The following is a 17,211-nucleotide window of genomic DNA, read 5'->3' as shown; positions in this document are numbered from 1 at the left end:
GCTGGGGTTGCGAAATTCTTCGCTCTCTGTGTTGACCTCTTGGAGTTGGAGATGAGATTTTTGTTTCGATATACCTGCTGGCAGAGGCTCAAGCTTGGTAGAGACGCTGACAAGGTGGCAAGTTCAGAGTAATTGGCCGGCATTATTGCCGTGAGCCTTTCTCCTCCGAAGAAAAATTGCTCGTTCTTCTCTCCTCCCTTTCTGTTAAATTGAACGTGTATTTCCTTGGAAAAAAGGAAGGAAAAAAAGGGGGGTCGCTCTCATCGTCACTCCTCTATGTGCTCATCACCTTTCCTTTTCAGAGACGACGCTCTCTCCGCAGCCGTCGCAGTCACACACACTTGCAAACTACATCTCCTCTGGGCCTGCTGCCTCGTGCCAGTTCCCACATTACCGGCCCAACAACGGCCCATCCATGTCGCTGTTAGTCTCTTTCAGAGCCTGGAGTGGGGTGTGGCCGTGTGGCTTCTTCGTTCATCAGCGGAAAGCAGAGGGATTAACTCGGCGGTCACGACTAATCCGAGAGGAGATAGACGCCGGCCGGCGGATACGCGTTACTTTCCGGGGAGTTAACGGGTGAAGCGCGGTGCCCCGGATCAAAAGGCGCGTCGGATCGATGCGCCCCCCCCCCCCCCCCCCCCCCCAACGCGATGCGTATCCTGATGCTTCTTCGCCTCCGAGCGAGCTGACGGTTCATCGCTTTCGCCTTCCGGCCGGAGGATGCCCGTCGAGGAACAGCAGGGCCAAGGTACGGTCCTTTTCGTCTCCATCGTGTACTTGGGGCAAAGGCGTAAAACCCAACACCCAAAATAGTGCCCGTCAAGAAGAAGACTGCATAACTCATCCGGCCTTTTCGTTCTTTCATTTTGCCTTGGAAAACGAATTGCTTATATTCCGGCCTCTGCATTTCATTTAGCAGCAGACAAGCGAATGCTAGCGAATACCAGCATAAGTTTTCAGAGAAAATAAGCACAAATTTAAATGACAATAACTAGACGGTGCGGATGTTTCATCTGACAAAGTTTTTGTAGACACGCCAAATACCACTTGAAATTGACTCATGTATTAATGACAGAGTGCAGGTTGTTCTACTTGGTGAAAGATATTCAGACATTGGTGTCTACATATCACCGCTACAAAATACTAACTCCAACTTTAAATGTATGATTTTTTAAACAAGTTAATTAGTGGACTAATTTGCTTGATACTGTGTACACCAGATATTTAAGAATATATGGGGTAGTATTGAAGTCACAAGAGCATCTAGAGATCGATCAGCAGGAGGGTCGATGCAATCCGCACCCAGCAACACAATCTAAAGTTCCAGATACTTCATCGATTTTGGAACGAAGGAAGGAACCATGCCCAACTTGATTGCCGATCATTCTACGCGCCGCAGGGGAGTACTGCAGCTACAAACAAAGGACGAAACACAACAAACAGATGATCGCTGTCCATCCTCATGACGTCAAAGATATAGCATAGGTCAGAAAGAGATGGGCGAAAATAATACAAGAAACCCAAAAGAAAACTTCAGGGATAACTTGAGCAGAAAGCCTAAGCCCTAGCAGCCCAAGAAGAAGAAAAAAAAATCCAGCAGAAAAGACAGAGGAGGGAGAGAGAGAGAGAGAAGAGAGAGAGAGCATCATGGCTGCTGAGGATAGAGTGATCGGCAGATAGATGGCTGTGAAAGGAGGGACAGGTTACAAGTAGGCCTTTCCAGTTTCGGCCTCTTCTGCCTGACACACCGGAGGGAGATCCCCTGCTCCTTAACCTTCGTCTCTTGCTTGGCTGACAACGGGAAAAAAGAAAAGAGAGGCTGCGGTGAGATTCCAAGTTCGTGACAGATTTTGACACAGCGCGTGCGTGGAAAAATCTCCTTCTCTTCTTTGCTTTCTGATATGCTGCTATAGGTACACACCGAATTTGCAAAGCTTTTACTGAGCAACTTGCAAAGCGGCCTTGCATGGTTCGGTTGTCTTTTGCTGAAACTTTAGAATGGTGATCGGCTAGTTGATAACTTTCATACGAGCTTTTGCGATTCATATCCAAAAACAAACAAGTGTAGAGCATCAGGAATAAGTTCTGGGTTAGTGGAACTTTCTATGTTTAATAGTAAGTTATGTATACAAGGTTTTCATCGGTCATGATAAGTTACTAGTTGTGCAAAAGTAGTTTATTCAAGAAGATTGTGCCGAAGTGCGGCAGATTTGGTAAGATAATAAGCTATAACTTATATTCTTCGTTGGTATAATATTCTTTTTGAAACAGATGGTGCGGATATGTATTTAGCGACAAAATGGCATTAATATATCTTAGTCAAGTAGTTAGCCTAGCACACCAAAACCAAAAAGAAAAGGAAGGAAGAGGAGGTGAATAATGAAAAATGGTATGTGCAGCACAAAATCGCCAAGTCATTTGATTCATCCGTGGAGAAAAATCTTGCAAGTAAAAAATACAAAGTCATATGAATGCATGATCTTGTACCATGTACAAACATGAGTAATGGATCATCCTTTACAATTTTTTTTTAAAAAAAACTTAATTCAAATAACTTGTTTGATTACAATTGTTGGCACAAAAGTTGTGTGGAATGATATGAACCATGCACGGGGGGTTTGAAACTATATCAGCAGGCTAGCACGTGCTTTGTCTAGAACAACCGTAGCATAGTCCTATCAAGTACTTATATTTGGCGGTACACATGTTGAGTACATGTTAGAAATAGGCCTGGTTACCGCACATCCATCCACTTGATGACCATGACTTGGGGCCCAAGGGGCCACTGCACAAATGGTATCATTATCATGGTGATTAAACAAATAGACAGAGATTATCCGGAGGAGTTCATGTTTAGGGCCATGCCAGGAAAAAGATAGAAGAAAAGAGCTCACTCGTATTATTTTTGGAAAAGAAAGGTAAGATCAAGCAGACGGCGGCCGTCATCAAGCACTAGGGTCTTCATCACTTCCGGGTGGCCATCTTCCACAAGCCAAGTCCCTATCGGACGGTCTATATTGCTCGGCGTGGGAATCCCCTTCCCTCTTCTTTTTCTCCGGCTTGCTTCTCGATTTCTCTCTTCTTCCTGTCCGTACCGTAAAAGAATCTCATATTACAAAAGGAACCCTCCTGTACTTGACATATATGCATACACTAGCGTCAAAGGTCTGCATACGCGCCTAGATATAAATTGCTGCTATATATATCGATAGTAGTAATAAATTACATAAATCACATTGTCGGAATAATGAATTGCCTATTAGGACAAGGATTTCGTCCCATCAATGTATGCCCGCTGGAGAATAATTTTAATTTATGATGAAACCAAAGGAATCGGTTGGAGAATTGAGCAATTACGTCAAAGGATGGGCGTGCAGCCGGGAAAAGGATTTTTTGGGGGAGCTTTAGCTATCGCAGGAAAGAGCCGTCGACACGTCTCCTATGCAAACCAAACCGCCTTACATCGGCCTCCACCGTTGCATCCGCATTTTTCTTCCTCCTTCGTTCCCATCTCTCTCCCCCTTTCAAGAAAGAAGAGGAAAAAAAGATATTATATATATCATATATATCGCTACATATATGCGCGTGTATATATATATTATATATATATAAATTTTCGCTTTCCTTGCTGCGATATATACTCTCTACTTCACACGATACCGCCGAGAATTCTTGGATTTCCAGAAGCCCCGAATCGGCGAGCGAATCCCCTCCTCACCTCCCCGTCCAGCCGTCGTCCTCTCCTCCCTTATCGATCCGGCCGCTGAATTCGTCTTCCTCTCGCTCGCTCCTTCTACCCTGCGAAGCAGGTAACGATCGATAGGCGGCGATAATCCGTTGATACTGTTATTAACCGCCGCCCCCGGCCGGGGCCCCTGCTTTCCGTCACATCGTGGAAGGTTTATCTCGGCCTCCTGCATTCATCTTCCTTGGCCGGTTGCTTCCCTTTCCTTGATGCCTTTTGCAATCTGCAGCAGGCGCCGAGTTCGTTGCACCGAGATAGCTTGCTAGAGGATATACAGAGACATCTCGGCTAGCAGTAGCTCTGGAGGACCTTATACCAATGGTAAAATTCCTTTCTTCTTTTTCTTCTTCTTCTTCTTCCTCCTCCTCCTCTTCTTCTTCTTTTGCGATTGAGTAGATCGATGCTTGCAAGTGTATTTTGCGCAGGTGTAGATCGATGCGAATGGTAGATTGAGCTGATGATGAAGTCTAGGTGTAGCTGTGTATAGACTTGCATTTGATTATTTGGAGGAGACGACGGCGATGGCGATGATGGTGTGGCTGTTGTGTGTGTTCATTCATGGGCGGAGATGATGATGCGTCTTGTTTGGTGCAGGTGATGGTGAGCGTGGCGGCGAGCCCGAGCCCGATGGTGCGGTCGGAGGAGGACCTGGGCCCGCCGTGGCTGCGGCCGCTGCTGGGCACGAGCTTCTTCGTGCCGTGCCGGATGCACCCGGAGCTGAGCAAGAACGAGTGCAACCTCTTCTGCCTCGGCTGCACCGGCGACGCCCTCTGCGCCTACTGCCTCCCGGCCCACCGCGACCACCACGTCGTCCAGGTCAGCGATCGATCAATCAGCCAGCAAATGAATTATATTCGATCCCCTTTCTTCTCCTTTTTCTTCTTCTTCTTTGCTGCCGGCCGGCCGCCGCCGCTGACCGAAGCGCATGTTGTCGCCATGCTGCAGATACGGCGGTCGTCGTACCACAACGTGATCCGGGTGTCGGAGGTGGGGAAGCTGATCGACATCTCGCACGTGCAGACGTACGTGATCAACAGCGCCAAGATCGTGTTCCTCAACGGCCGGCCGCAGGCCAGGCCCGGCAAGGGCGTCACCAACACCTGCGAGATCTGCTGCCGGAGCCTCCCGGACTCGTTCCGCTTCTGCTCCCTCGGCTGCAAGGTGAGCGCCGAACCCCTTCCCTCCCCATCTTCTTCTTCCTTTCTCTCTTCTCTTCCTTCTCCCTTCCAGCAGCCAGGTTCCCTTGGTTCTTTCTTTTCTGTTCCTCTCTCTATCTCTATCCTCTCTCTCTACCTTTCCCTCTCTCTCTCTCCTCTCTCTAAAAGACTGTAGGGCAAGTAGCGTCGTTTTTGTCTGAGGCTGGGCGTGGAGGCCAGGGACATTAGGGGGCACAGCAAGGGCAGCTCGCGCGCGTCCACCTGTGGGGGGAAAGCTGCCGAATCCCACCGCGGAAAGGGAAGGGTTGCCAGGCATCAGGTTTGCCGAGCTCCATTTTTCTATGGCTCCCGCCTCCCGGCATGGGCGGGTAACCACCGAATGGGCGATGGCAACCTGCATTGGCCTGCCGGCCTTGAGAGGAATAACCTGGGCCTCCTGCCTGCCTCAATCACGAATGCACATTGGTCGTTTGCGACGTGGCGTGGCGCACATTTTAGTTGTGCAGGCAGCCAATTCGGTGCAAAGTTTAGTGCAAGAGGGATCATTCAGAAACACAAGAATTGGCTGTGACAATGCAGAGCTCCTACACAAAAGTCCACATCATGGAGCACTTCTTAAGGTTCATCAGGAGCCCTAAGAAAACTTTCTCCTTTTTCGTTAAGGCGAGAAGAAAAACAATTAATTTAGAGTAACTTCTTTGATACTATACATTAATTTGTGCTGAGGAAGGTACAACCAGTAGCTTTCTCGTAGCATATAGACTTATTATGTTAGGAACTAATAAAGTCCCCCAGGCTCCAAACAGTTGTGGTCCCTCCAGAAAAAGGTAGCGCTTATGATCACATTTTGGAACCGTCTGCAAACTCCAGAGCTTCTTATTGAGATTCTAGTGAGAACTTGTTTTTCTGCAAAATTCTTGCATTTCAAAAGGTTTGCCCCCTCACCATGCCATATGTGCATGGTAAGTATGGTTTTCTAGGGTTTTCTTTTTCCTGTGACATTCTGCGGATATTGTCTCAATTATTGCCCTTTGAAATTTGGGTGCGTTGTTACGTGCACAGCCGTTCAATGCAGCCAAAATGGGTCCACATGCCTCCCATTCTATAGCCCATTTCCATCAAGAATGGTGCTTCAAATAGAGGCCAGACCATACATGGATCACTTGCAAGAATGTAGGCAACACACTCAGGCTCAAATCACAATCCCTGCAAAAAAAAATTAACAATGGCATCTTACCCAAATGTAGCAAGCAAGAAACTAAGCTTGCCTTAGTAAACTATTAATCTATCTGATTTTTGCACTAGGCACACTATGTATAAAGTTGCCCTAGGAGTTGGAGCTCTCACTGTTCTAGTTTAGAATAAAGCTGCTTTCAGGGGAGTAGGTAGACTTGAGACATCAGCTACTCAGGATCTTCCATCAAGAATGCACTTCTTTTTCGTTTCCCTTTTTCTTTTAAGAAGAATAGGTTATATAGTTAACCCCCTATCACTTAGAAAGGATGGAAAGAGTGTGCGTTATCCGGATAAAGTTGACTTTCTTTGGAAGTGATGTTCTACCAAATCACCTTGTTTGTTTGTCGGGTTTGGGGTGCATATATAGCTATCACAAGTATGGTTTTGTTGATTCTTGCAAATCTTAGTGGTATCTGCTGGTTTACCAAAGAGAAAAGAGTGTGGTTTAGTCTGATGGTAAGGGTTAATTAGGTCATGAAACACCTGAATTACCCATAATATCTCTCGTTGTGAACTGCATTCTTTCCTGCAAATTAAAAATATGTGAATTGCTTTTTTGCATCCGAAGCGGACCATTCATAGAGAGAGGAATACTGGTGATGTCTATTTCAGTGTGAAACCATTGGCTAGGCATATGCAATGCTGCCTGTTGGTTTTGAGACTGTCTTTTCAGAACTAGAGGAGGTCATTATGTGATTTCATTTGCAAGCTCTAGAAAGAGCAGGAAAGCTAATCGACGTCAGTTGGACAAGGAGTTGATGTGCTCCATGTTTGCACTTAGTGCAATGACGACAGATCCATGGATAACAATACGCTCCATCATGGAGGGCTTAGCTTCCTTTCCTCTTCTTTTAATTTTCCACACGTCCTCATCAGCTCACTTCACCGATTCCCTTCGACAGCTACTCTTGTGGCCGTGGAAAATGCAGAGCCAAATTTCATTATTCCGCTAATCAGTCTCATTTCTAGTGTCTTGATTAAACCACCTGCAATGATTCGCTGATCGACGAATGGCCTGTTCCTGCCGTGTGTGTGATTTTCAGCTGGGAGGGATGCAGTGGGACCCGAGCCTGACGTTCGCCATTCGGCCGAAGCGTGGGCAGGGCTCCGGCGACGACGGGTCCGGCTCCGACGACTCGTTCAGCCCCAAGAAGCCCCGGAGGATGGCCGGGTTCGACCTCGGCCGCTTCGACCGGCCGGGGATCCGGTGGTCCGACGACGAAGGCAGCAGGTCCAACAACGGGAGGCCGATCACGCCGGGCACGCCGCCGATCAACCGGTGCCGGCCGTCCAGGAGGAAGGGCATCCCCCACCGCGCCCCCTTCTACGGTTAGCTAGCAGACACACCCGGTGCAAGTGCAACGCACACATCATCAGCCTGCACTTCACTCTTCAGCTTGCACAATGCGTGTTGCTCATCAGTCAGGTCTGAGGAGTGAAGTGATCCAAAAATCAGCTACTGGGTGGTAGGTCACCAGATACAGCTAGGTATAGCCCCTGTTACATATAGCTGTGTATACAAGCATACACAATAATGTAGACGAAAGATATCATCTGTACATGCCAATATATTGACAAAGTTTGTCAAGTATGTGTAGACATAATCTGAAAAGGAGATAGAAACATAGGTAGGGTTTGAATTTTAGCTAGCTTGGGTAGTGTAGTAGCAATCGAGATTGATATGTGAAAAAGGGAATAAGCATCATCATGTATTTGTCTCGGTTTGTAGTGTCTGGCTGCTTGCCTCTCCACCACCCAACGCGTTTATTAGCGTTGTGGTGTGAAGCTAAAAGTTTTTGTTTTTTAATCTTAATCTCCTGTTTAGGGGCTTAATAATATGTATACACAGTGTATATATGTGTGTGTGTGTGTGTGTGTTTCTGTATTTGAGAGAAAAAGGAAGAAAGGGGGAGAAATAATTGATGCCTTGTGGTGTGTATGTAGTAACTTAATTGGGATTTGCAAAAATCTCTGTAAATTCATGACTGAAAACAGATTAAATGCTGTTTAATTTCTTCAGCCCTGTTTTGTGGCATGATCGAACCGGTCCTGCTTCTGATACAGTGATGCATGGTAGGCAGGTATCCGTCATCTAGTACTCAATGTCACATCTTATCATCTATGGAGCGGGTACTGAACGGGAAGAAAACGATGGTGGAATAGAAGCCTAGAACATCAACAAGACGACTCTGAATTCGGAACAGCGTTGCCGGTATGCGCCGCTGTCACGTCGTCCATTCCTGCAACGGCATTGGTTCGGTGAGGCATGGCACAAAGGTCTGCTACTACTGCTGCTCTGTCTCTCACACACAAGGTTACAACAACACATAGATGAATGGTAGTAAGCTGCTACGGCATCGGTTTGGTGTGAAGAAGGCCGTGTGTTTTGCTTCCATCAAGAAAGGTACCCGGCCAGTCCAGTTGGGCCACCCTCGAGAGGACTGGCCGGAGAAATGATGGGATCGCAACGTTGCATCGGTGACAAGGACCGAAATGCGAGGCTCGTCGGGGCAGAACTTGCTGGGCAATTTTATGGGTCCCTAGTCCCTTTGCGCATCTCTCTCGCAGCCAGAGTATGAACTCTCAGTTTAGGGTGCGTTTGTTTCCCTGACGAGGTGAGCCCGGCTCACTCCTACCTGATGTTTGTGGTCGATTGAACCAATATTAATAGGCTGCGCTAATATGTGTTGTACTGAAATGAAATTAAAAATACAAGTACCAAGTTTGCATATATTTTGCCTGAATTGGTAGTGTAGTACTTAATTTTATGCCTTAATCACTCCGGCTAAGGCATTTGCATGAAACCAACTCGCCCTAAGGGCCAAATTAACACAAAAATAATTCTTACAATATATTTTATATGTAGAAATAATTCACTAATTTATATTTCTTTATTCTCCTACAATGTTACAAGTCAGGTTATATTTTTCAGTAAAATATGTTCACCTAGGTTTGAATTTCCAACTTGATATGGTGCTCGTATTTTTTAATCACAGTACATGCGGAGGTTTACATGCGTGCACGCATACTCACCCTAGTAAAACCATCCCGTGTGAGCATTTCGAGAGGTTGGACTGGTAAATCTTAAAATTGACGAAATCATTAGACGCGTCTTGCTTTCGTATGTATACTGAGTTAAGAATTCAAATAAAGTGGATGTGAAACCTACTAACTCGGAGTATAGATGGTGTGATAAACAACGGTAAAAATGGATGGCCAACATTGCAACAAATTAACCACCAACGAACCCAACGATCCTCCCAAAGTCCCAACTCCCAACCTGCGAACAGGTACGGGCGAGCAGCAACACATCGCTGCCCTGCCTGGAGTAACAAGTCACGCGCACGGCGCGCGCTTCGTCCGTGCCCAGCAGAGAGGAAACCGTGCATGACGGCGGCGGGGAAGGGAAGTGGCCGTGACCGTGAAAAAGGTGCCTTGGCGGAGCAGTCAGCCGCCGGAGCCGCTCGCGTCGCCGTCCGGCCTGACAGCTCGGCGCGGCCGGACAACCTTTTCGGCAGGAAGAGCTCCTCGGCGTCAGAAATCGTCATCAGAAAAGAATGCACGGGTGCCACACCGCCTTTTGGGCTCAGTATTGTTGCCAACTGGGCTTCGCTGGTGCTCCATCCGGCCCATGAAGCCCAATTGCAGGCCCATGGAAACGTAATCCCAACGGGCCCAAACCTCGCCGCCACGCACCTTCAAATCCGCCTTCCACACCGGAACAGACCTCGCATCCCCCATTCCCCAGCTCCCACTCCCGCAGCGCCGCTAGGGTTTAACAACCATGGCCGCCGCCGCCGCCGCCGCCGCCGCGCGGAGGCTCCTCTCCAGCCGCGCCTCCTCCTCCCTCTCCTCGCTCCTCCGCCGCGCGCCTGCGGCGGGGGCGGCTTCCGCCGAGCAGTCCATGCTGCTGCGCTCAGCCGCCGTCGCGGCGGCCTCCCGCCTCGGCTTCCCTCGCGGGATGGCGCGTCGGCCGGGCGGGGACGGGTACTCCCCGATGCGGTCCGGCGGCGGGGGCGGGGACCGCGCGCCCACCGAGATGGCGCCGCTGTTCCCCGGCTGCGACTACGAGCACTGGCTCATCGTCATGGACAAGCCCGGCGGGGAGGGCGCCAACAAGCAGCAGATGATCGACTGCTACGTCCAGACGCTCGCCAAGGTCCTCGGAAGGTACGGCGCGTGCTACCATGTAGCCCCGCCTTTAAACAGAGGAGTGGGTTGGGTTTTGGGAAGTAATCTGACGATGTTTTTTCTCTGGCGCAGCGAGGAGGAGGCGAAGAGGAAGATCTACAACGTCTCGTGCGAGCGCTACTTCGGGTTCGGGTGCGAGATCGATGAGGAGACGTCCAACAAGCTCGAGGGTTCGTTCGATCTATGCTCTGTCACGTGTCACTTTACTGCCCTTTGGTTAAATTTGAATTTTGACCTGTATCTGATGCCGTGTTGTTTTGTGGTGTGTGCGCTACAGGGCTCCCTGGTGTTCTCTTTGTGCTCCCGGATTCGTATGTTGATCCTGAGTACAAGGACTATGGAGGTAGCTTTCTTCTCTTCTGCTGTTGATATGGTTTTTGGTTAGGATTCACCGTTTCATTGTTTATGTCTGACTTTAGATGTTAGGTTCTCTGTAGTATATTTAGTGTAGCTTTTGAAGCGCATACACGTCTTTATCCTTTCACCGGCTACTGTTATGGTATACATTTCAGTACTATGTCATGAGAGGCCTAATCCTATGCCATTGATATTCTAGTCCATCTTGGCAAAGCTGTGAAGCCTCACCAGGCAATGCCCAGCTTTGAATGCTAATGGACTAATACCAATTGTCTCTCTAACGGTTCTGCACCTCAATGAAATGGGGCTCAGATCAGTAGGGATGAGACATTACTATCACGTTTTTGCTAGATGCTTCTATATTTTTTTTCTTCAGTAATGGAACCAGATACTATAGTTTTAACCATGCTAATCATCTAGTCCATCTTGGCAAAGCGTGATGCCTAGTTGGCAATGTCTTGCTTTGAATGCTAATGGACTAATAACAGTTTTCTCTCTTAACGGTTCTGCACCTCAATAAAATGGGGCACAGATCAGTAGGGATGAAACATTTTTGTTTTTCATTTTCACCAAGTCTTCGTCATTTTTAGGCTTTTATTGTTTTGTCTTTGGTAGTTCATCCAGTGACCATTCTTAATCATGCTGGTCTTCTAGTCCATCTTGGCAAAGCATGGAGCTTAGTCAGCAATGTCTTGCTTTGAATGCTAATGGACTAATAACAATGGTATCTCTAACGGTTCTGCACCTCAATAAAATGGGGCACAGATCAGTAGGGATGAAATATCTGTTATCATTTTCACCATGTCTTTATCATTTTAGGCTTTTATCTGTTTGTCTTTGGTCGCACAACCAGTGACCTTTCTTAAGCATGCTGATCTTTGCAGTCCATCTTGGCAAAGCATGGAGCTTAATAAGCAATGTCTTGCTTTGAATGCTAATGGACTAACAACAAGTGTCTCTCTAATGGTTCTGCACCTTAAAATGAAATGGGGCACAGATCAGTAGGGATGAAACAATGCAATGAACAATTATTATGAAAGACAATGTTACTTGGATTTGTGAGTAATAGTTGTTGTTGAACCTTGTTAAATGTGGTCCACATATTTTGCTGAGTTGTTGCTTATCTCGTTTAGTCCATCTTGGCAAAGTAAAGTAGTCATTTTGGCAATGTCTTGTTTTGAATGCTAATGGACTTAAAGCAATTCTCTCTATTGGTTCTGCTCTCCATAGCAATGGAGTTGTGGATCAGTGGAGATGTAACATTAACACATTCAGTTTCACATTGGTTGTTAGTACTTTGCATGCTGTGATTTATCCTTGTTGATTGTTACTCTTGGAAAATTTATTAACCTCCTGATCTTTTTATCTTTCAGCTGAGCTCTTTGTTAACGGTGAGATTGTTCAGAGGCCCCCGGAGAGGCAGAGGAGGGTTGAACCAGTGCCACAGAGAACTGCAGATAGACCTAGGTACAATGACAGGACCCGCTATGCCCGTAGGAGGGAGAACCAGCGATGAGCTGATCAAAGACCAGTAATAACAAGCCAGGGGTGGTTTCAGCTCTCAAATTGAAGGATAATATTACATCTACTGAAACGGGCCATTTTCAGTTGCACGTGCACTTTATTCACTCTAGAATATTTGTTATCTGGGTGCTTGTGTTGTGCTCTGTAATTACAAGAGATTGAAAGTACCTGGTTTGACATGCATTGCTACTAGCACACTTCAGCAGCCATTTGCACTTGTAAATTCTTTTGGTGATCGAAGTTGTGACTTGTCAGTGCCCTCATAAACTAAGAAATGCAGTGATCATTTGTTTGAGTGCAATGGTCAGCACCATGCAAGAATTGTTTCACTGTTGGGAAGCCTCGGCTTAGCTCGTTCAGCTGGTCTGAACGTACCAAACATCGCCACTGGGAGTTGGTCGCTCATGAAGCATAATTGTCTAGTAAACTTCTCTGAAATTGCAACCCGTCCCCCGGCCTTTGCATGCATGCAGGACTGTTGTGACGGATCAATCAAATTGTCCTCGTATCCGGTGATCCCCATTAGGGAAGGAAAGCCAAAAGGGAAGCATCAATAAAGTTGAGGAAAAAATAAAAAAGGCCTTCGCACAACATCTAGTGTGCACTTGAAATTTTCCTCAATTTCAGTTTGAGAGATTGCTGACCCCGCTCACCGCGAGGTGTACTACCGCTGCCGGAGAACAGATTATCACTGTGATTTGCTCCATCTAATTAAACGGTATGGTACTAAATGGTAAAACTGTTATTTATTGGCCCAGCGACCAAAAGCCCACTAGTAAGTTTTGCTTGGCGCGTTGGGCTGGGCTGCCCACGGAGCCCTCACACTCTCACAGTTTCATGGGGCTCTCTTTTGCTTCTTTTTTATTTTCTTTTGTTGGGTTCACACAAGTCTAGCCGAGTTCCTCTCAAAGTTACTGAAACAAGAAGCCGTGTACAGAATATCCTTTCGTTATTTCGAAACATATGGTTTGATTCGGTGATGTCTAAAAAGTTAATTTCTGTTCATTTATTTTTTTGGGTAATTTTACAAAGGCGCTTCGAAATACGAATTGTACCAAAAAAACATTCTATGCCACCAAACCTTCGTACCATCTTTAGGAAATTTAGAATGCGACTTGGAAGGTTCAGTGGGATTGTCTTTGAAGTTTGGACATGCGTGATGAATCGATGATTTACGATTTTCTGTCGTTTCAGGTCATGGTTGCCTCCATGGTCGTTTTAGGAAAGCCAAAAAAAAAACAGCAATAAAGTGGAAAAAAAAGGCTTCGGCACATCCATGTAGTGTGCGCTATGCAATTACATCAATTTGATTTGAGAGATTGCTAACCCCACTCACCGCGAGGTGTACCGTTGCTACAGGAGAACAGGTTATCAGTGCAATATGTTCCGTCTAGTCAAACGGTATGGTACTAAATGATGAAATAGTAATTTATTGGCCCAGCTACCAAAAGCCCACTAGCAGAGTTTTTGCGACACGCGCGTTGTTGGGTATGTCATCGGGCCTCTTTGTGTCGGTTATTTTCAAGCCAGGCTGGTCAGGCCGGACCGGGCTAAATTTGCTCAGGTCTTGACTAACTTTTTTTCACCTTTATATATACACACCATAAAGTACCTGAAGAGCAGTGAGTAAGAAGCAATTGGGCAATCTTCCTGCTGCCTTTTCAATCGCTGCCCAGGAACAATGTTAATGTCAACAATTTTGTAAGATTGATCGCGGGTCTGTGCGATGCTTATTTCATGAGCTTATTTGTTGGCTCCAATGTCGAATACCAAATTGTTTAACAGTTGGGAAGCCTCAGCTTCAGTTCTACTCCCTCTGTCCCAAATTGCAAGTCATTCTAAGAATCTTGGAGAGTCAAAGTATCTCAAGTTTGACCAAAATTATAGAGAAAAATATAAAGATTTATGACATCAAATAGATATACTATGAAAATATAATTGATAAAGAATCTAATGATACTTAGTTGACATCATAAATGTTATTATATTATCATGTAAATTTGGTCAAACTTGAGATACTTTGACTCTTCAAGATTCTTGGAATGACTTACAATTTGGAACGGAGGGAGCAGTAATCTTGTAGCTCGTCTTCAGCTGGTCTGAACATACCTTAGGAGCAAACATCTCCACTGAGAGTTGGTAGTGGTACTTGGAACTGTCCCACCAAAATTTCCTATGATGTACGAGCAATCAAAATCTGTATGTTACTTAAGAAGACAGTGTATTAGGCGTGCATGTATAGCCTAGCAGCCTAGCTTATACCTGGCCGCCCAAGTAACCAGTAGACAGCTACTTCATTAGAAGATGCACACAAGGTTCTAAGTCCCTCACTACTGGCCAATAATCCAAGCTTATCTTTTGTACTACAAAACTATTATTGCAATAAAGATGGAGCCACCCTTTGTATAACGGAAATATTGTTGTAATAAAGAATTGTTCTTGTGCTTTTGCTTAAAACGAGGGCCGTGAGAGAGATTGATCCCGCCACTGAGGAAGTATAATTTTAACTTATCACATACTCCCTCCGTTAAAAGCCAAAACTTATCAGAAACTTGATATCTACTCAACTTCTTTGAAATTGCAAACCGTTCCCCTGCCTTTGCCTCCATGCAGGACTGTTTTGACGGATCAATCAAATTGTCCTCAAATCCGGTTATCCCCAATGTGGAAGGAAAGCCAAAAAAGAAGCATCAGTAAAGTGGATGAAATGATATAAAAGGCCTCGGCACAGCATGTAGTGTATGTGCACCATGCAATTTTCATCAATTTCAATTAGAGATATTGCTGACCCCACCCACCGCGAGGTGTACCATTGCTCGGAGAACAGTGCTTATAACTGTAATATGCTCCATCTAATCAAACGGTATGGTTATTTATTGGCCCAGCGACCAAAAGCCCACTAGTAGAGTTTAGCTTGGCGCGTTGGGTTGGGCTGCCCTCGCTCGGGTTGGGCTCCATCTTTTGCTTCTCTATTTTTGTTTTTCTTTTTTTGGGTGCATACAAGCTGGCCGAGTTCCTCTCATCAAAGTTACTAAAGCAAGAAGCCGTGCACAGAAACCTCCTTTCGTTATTTTGAAAGATATAATTCGATTCCGTGACGTCTAAAAGAATTAGTTTTTGTTCATATTTGTTGGGTACATGGTAATTCATGGTAACACGGAATTTGACAAAGGCGCTTCGAAATACAAATGTAGCAAAAACATTCTACGCCACCAAGCAGTGGTGGAGCTACGACTAAAGTCAAGGAGGGGCCAATTTCATCATAATCTCAACAACTACATAACTCAAGTGTACTATGTTATGTAAGCGCAAATTATGTGCATTGAAATATTATTACTAGCTTGAAAAAAGCAATCAGATATGTCAAGGTCTCAAGGAGAATCGGCAAATAAAATGGATACTAAGCAAAGTATGTGCATTGAAATATTGTAACTAGCTTGGAAACACATATTTTATTATCTTAATACAATAGTGTTAAAAGAAGCTACCATATTCGTCGATAGGGTATAGAAATTACCAAGTTAATCTAAAAAAGAGAAGAGTATACACCGTTTAATTTATGAAGATCTAACCGCCTAGACTAGCTCCAAGAATCCATACCAAATAAAACAATAAATATGCCTAAATGCGGAATTAAAACAATAGAACATGATTCCTATACGGATTGGATCCAAATCACTGATATATGCCATCTATATTCAGCTATTAGTTAACCATATATCTCGAAGACCTAATTTGGCAAGCACGTGGTACTCAAGAGCCTACCAAGCATGCTGTTGTGCCGGTGTAGGTCATGTCCACACGCAATTTACCATGTGCCACAATGCTATCTATATACGGTCGCAAACACATTCATTTTTGAGACTTCGTCAGATCAGTATAGTGTTATACCATCTATTAAAAAAGACACCACGTTCGTCCAGACGTCTAAAAATTCCCACGTTAACTAAAAAAAGATATACACGAAGATCTAATAATTTAAACTAACCTAAAGAGTCCATATCAAATACAGCTAATATCAAATACGGCTAATATGCTATAATTTCGGAACTAAAAAATAGATATGGAACTACATGGAAGATACATGTGCTAAGTCAAGACATCTCGCACTCTTGCGTTAGCATTAGGGCACGTACCAATGATAACAACTATGTGTATTAGTATTAGGATTTAAGAAACCAATTTGAGATTTTTGGGACCACGAACAACAAAAGAAAAAAATCGGCACCCTCCATGCATATCTAATACACTTAATCATTAACTAATTCACATTATTTTTAAAAAATTGATTCTAGATGATAAGATAAGCCTAAATTATATTTATAGATATATACGATATAACATATTACTCTTTGGACCCTTTCAGTTCGGACAAAAAATGTCATGTAGGTTCGGGGCAACATCTGCTTCTTTTATCTCTTTATAAATAATGTTTACTCCAATTTTACCCGCAAAAGAATGTTTACTGAATTTTATATATAATTGACTCGAGTCATAGATCCCTTAATAAGCATTTGGTGTTTGCATCCAGTTGAATCTCCATGCTCAAATCAACGTAAATCATGACGATGGCCTAGAGATCGAAGCAGGGCGCGAACAGACCGAAGCAAGGCGCGAACAGGAATCACGATATGTGATGGTGCTGCCATGGCAAAGCAGCAACCGCCACCGCGTTGCAGAAGAGCAACGGTGCAATCATGGAGTTGGTGAGGAGAGAAGAGCAGAGGCACGGTGCATGGCTTTTGATATTTTTTAATGTTCATGAATAAATCCGCAAGCGCATGGATATACCACTGTAGCAGTTCACCCGGAGAGTATTAAGAGTATCGTATATTTCTCAGGGAACGGAGGTGTAAAGGTCTTCTAACTAGTTTACCCAAGGATAAGAGATAGAATGGCCTGGGTAGTGTGGTTGTCTAAGGATAAGACTCTCGGTAGGATAAACTCAGTTACTAAATGAGGGATATGGGTACCCCATGGGTCCCTACCGATCAGGATACT

General features: G+C 45.2%; 2 protein-coding genes across 5 annotated transcripts; both read left to right on the top strand.

Moving 5' to 3' along the window:
- Nucleotides 1-3,671: 3,671 nt before the first annotated feature.
- Nucleotides 3,672-8,157, top strand: LOC101756350. 4 transcript variants are annotated; one of them, XM_012845683.3, is made up of 5 exons: nt 3,672-3,809; nt 3,978-4,066; nt 4,340-4,561; nt 4,691-4,906; nt 7,182-8,157. In XM_012845683.3, exons 2-5 carry the CDS (start codon nt 4,064-4,066, stop codon nt 7,470-7,472), a joined length of 732 nt encoding a protein of 243 aa, XP_012701137.1. In that variant the 5' UTR covers nt 3,672-3,809; nt 3,978-4,063; the 3' UTR covers nt 7,473-8,157. The 4 variants fall into 4 exon arrangements, with proteins under 4 accessions (XP_012701137.1, XP_004965845.1, XP_004965844.1 ...); XM_004965788.4 differs by having other exon boundaries at nt 3,673-3,809; nt 3,975-4,066; XM_004965787.4 differs by having other exon boundaries at nt 3,677-3,899.
- A 1,714-nt stretch (nt 8,158-9,871) lies between these two features.
- On the top strand, nt 9,872-12,523 carry LOC101755945 (multiple organellar RNA editing factor 2, chloroplastic). Its single transcript, XM_004965778.3, has 4 exons — nt 9,872-10,308; nt 10,402-10,499; nt 10,607-10,672; nt 12,060-12,523. The coding sequence occupies exons 1-4, from the start codon at nt 9,923-9,925 to the stop codon at nt 12,200-12,202; spliced, it is 693 nt and encodes a 230-aa protein (XP_004965835.1). The 5' UTR covers nt 9,872-9,922; the 3' UTR covers nt 12,203-12,523.
- The last annotated feature ends 4,688 nt before the right edge of the window (nt 12,524-17,211 follow it).

The sequence above is a fragment of the Setaria italica genome, chromosome IV, assembly GCF_000263155.2.
Source record: "Setaria italica strain Yugu1 chromosome IV, Setaria_italica_v2.0, whole genome shotgun sequence".
In the NCBI taxonomy this organism is placed as follows: domain Eukaryota; kingdom Viridiplantae; phylum Streptophyta; class Magnoliopsida; order Poales; family Poaceae; genus Setaria; species Setaria italica.
This window is presented reverse-complemented; position numbering and strand designations above follow the sequence as displayed.

Coding starts and splice junctions, on each gene's coding strand:
- LOC101756350 (XM_012845683.3), top strand. Junction 4,562..4,690: donor GCGACCACCACGTCGTCCAG/GTCAGCGATCGA, acceptor GCCATGCTGCAG/ATACGGCGGTCGTCGTACCA. Junction 4,907..7,181: donor TCTGCTCCCTCGGCTGCAAG/GTGAGCGCCGAA, acceptor TGTGATTTTCAG/CTGGGAGGGATGCAGTGGGA.
- LOC101755945 (XM_004965778.3), top strand. CDS start 9,923: ATGGCCGCCGCCGCCGCCGCCGCCGCCGCGCGGAGGCTCCTCTCCAGC. Junction 10,500..10,606: donor GACGTCCAACAAGCTCGAGG/GTTCGTTCGATC, acceptor TGTGCGCTACAG/GGCTCCCTGGTGTTCTCTTT. Junction 10,673..12,059: donor TGAGTACAAGGACTATGGAG/GTAGCTTTCTTC, acceptor TTTATCTTTCAG/CTGAGCTCTTTGTTAACGGT.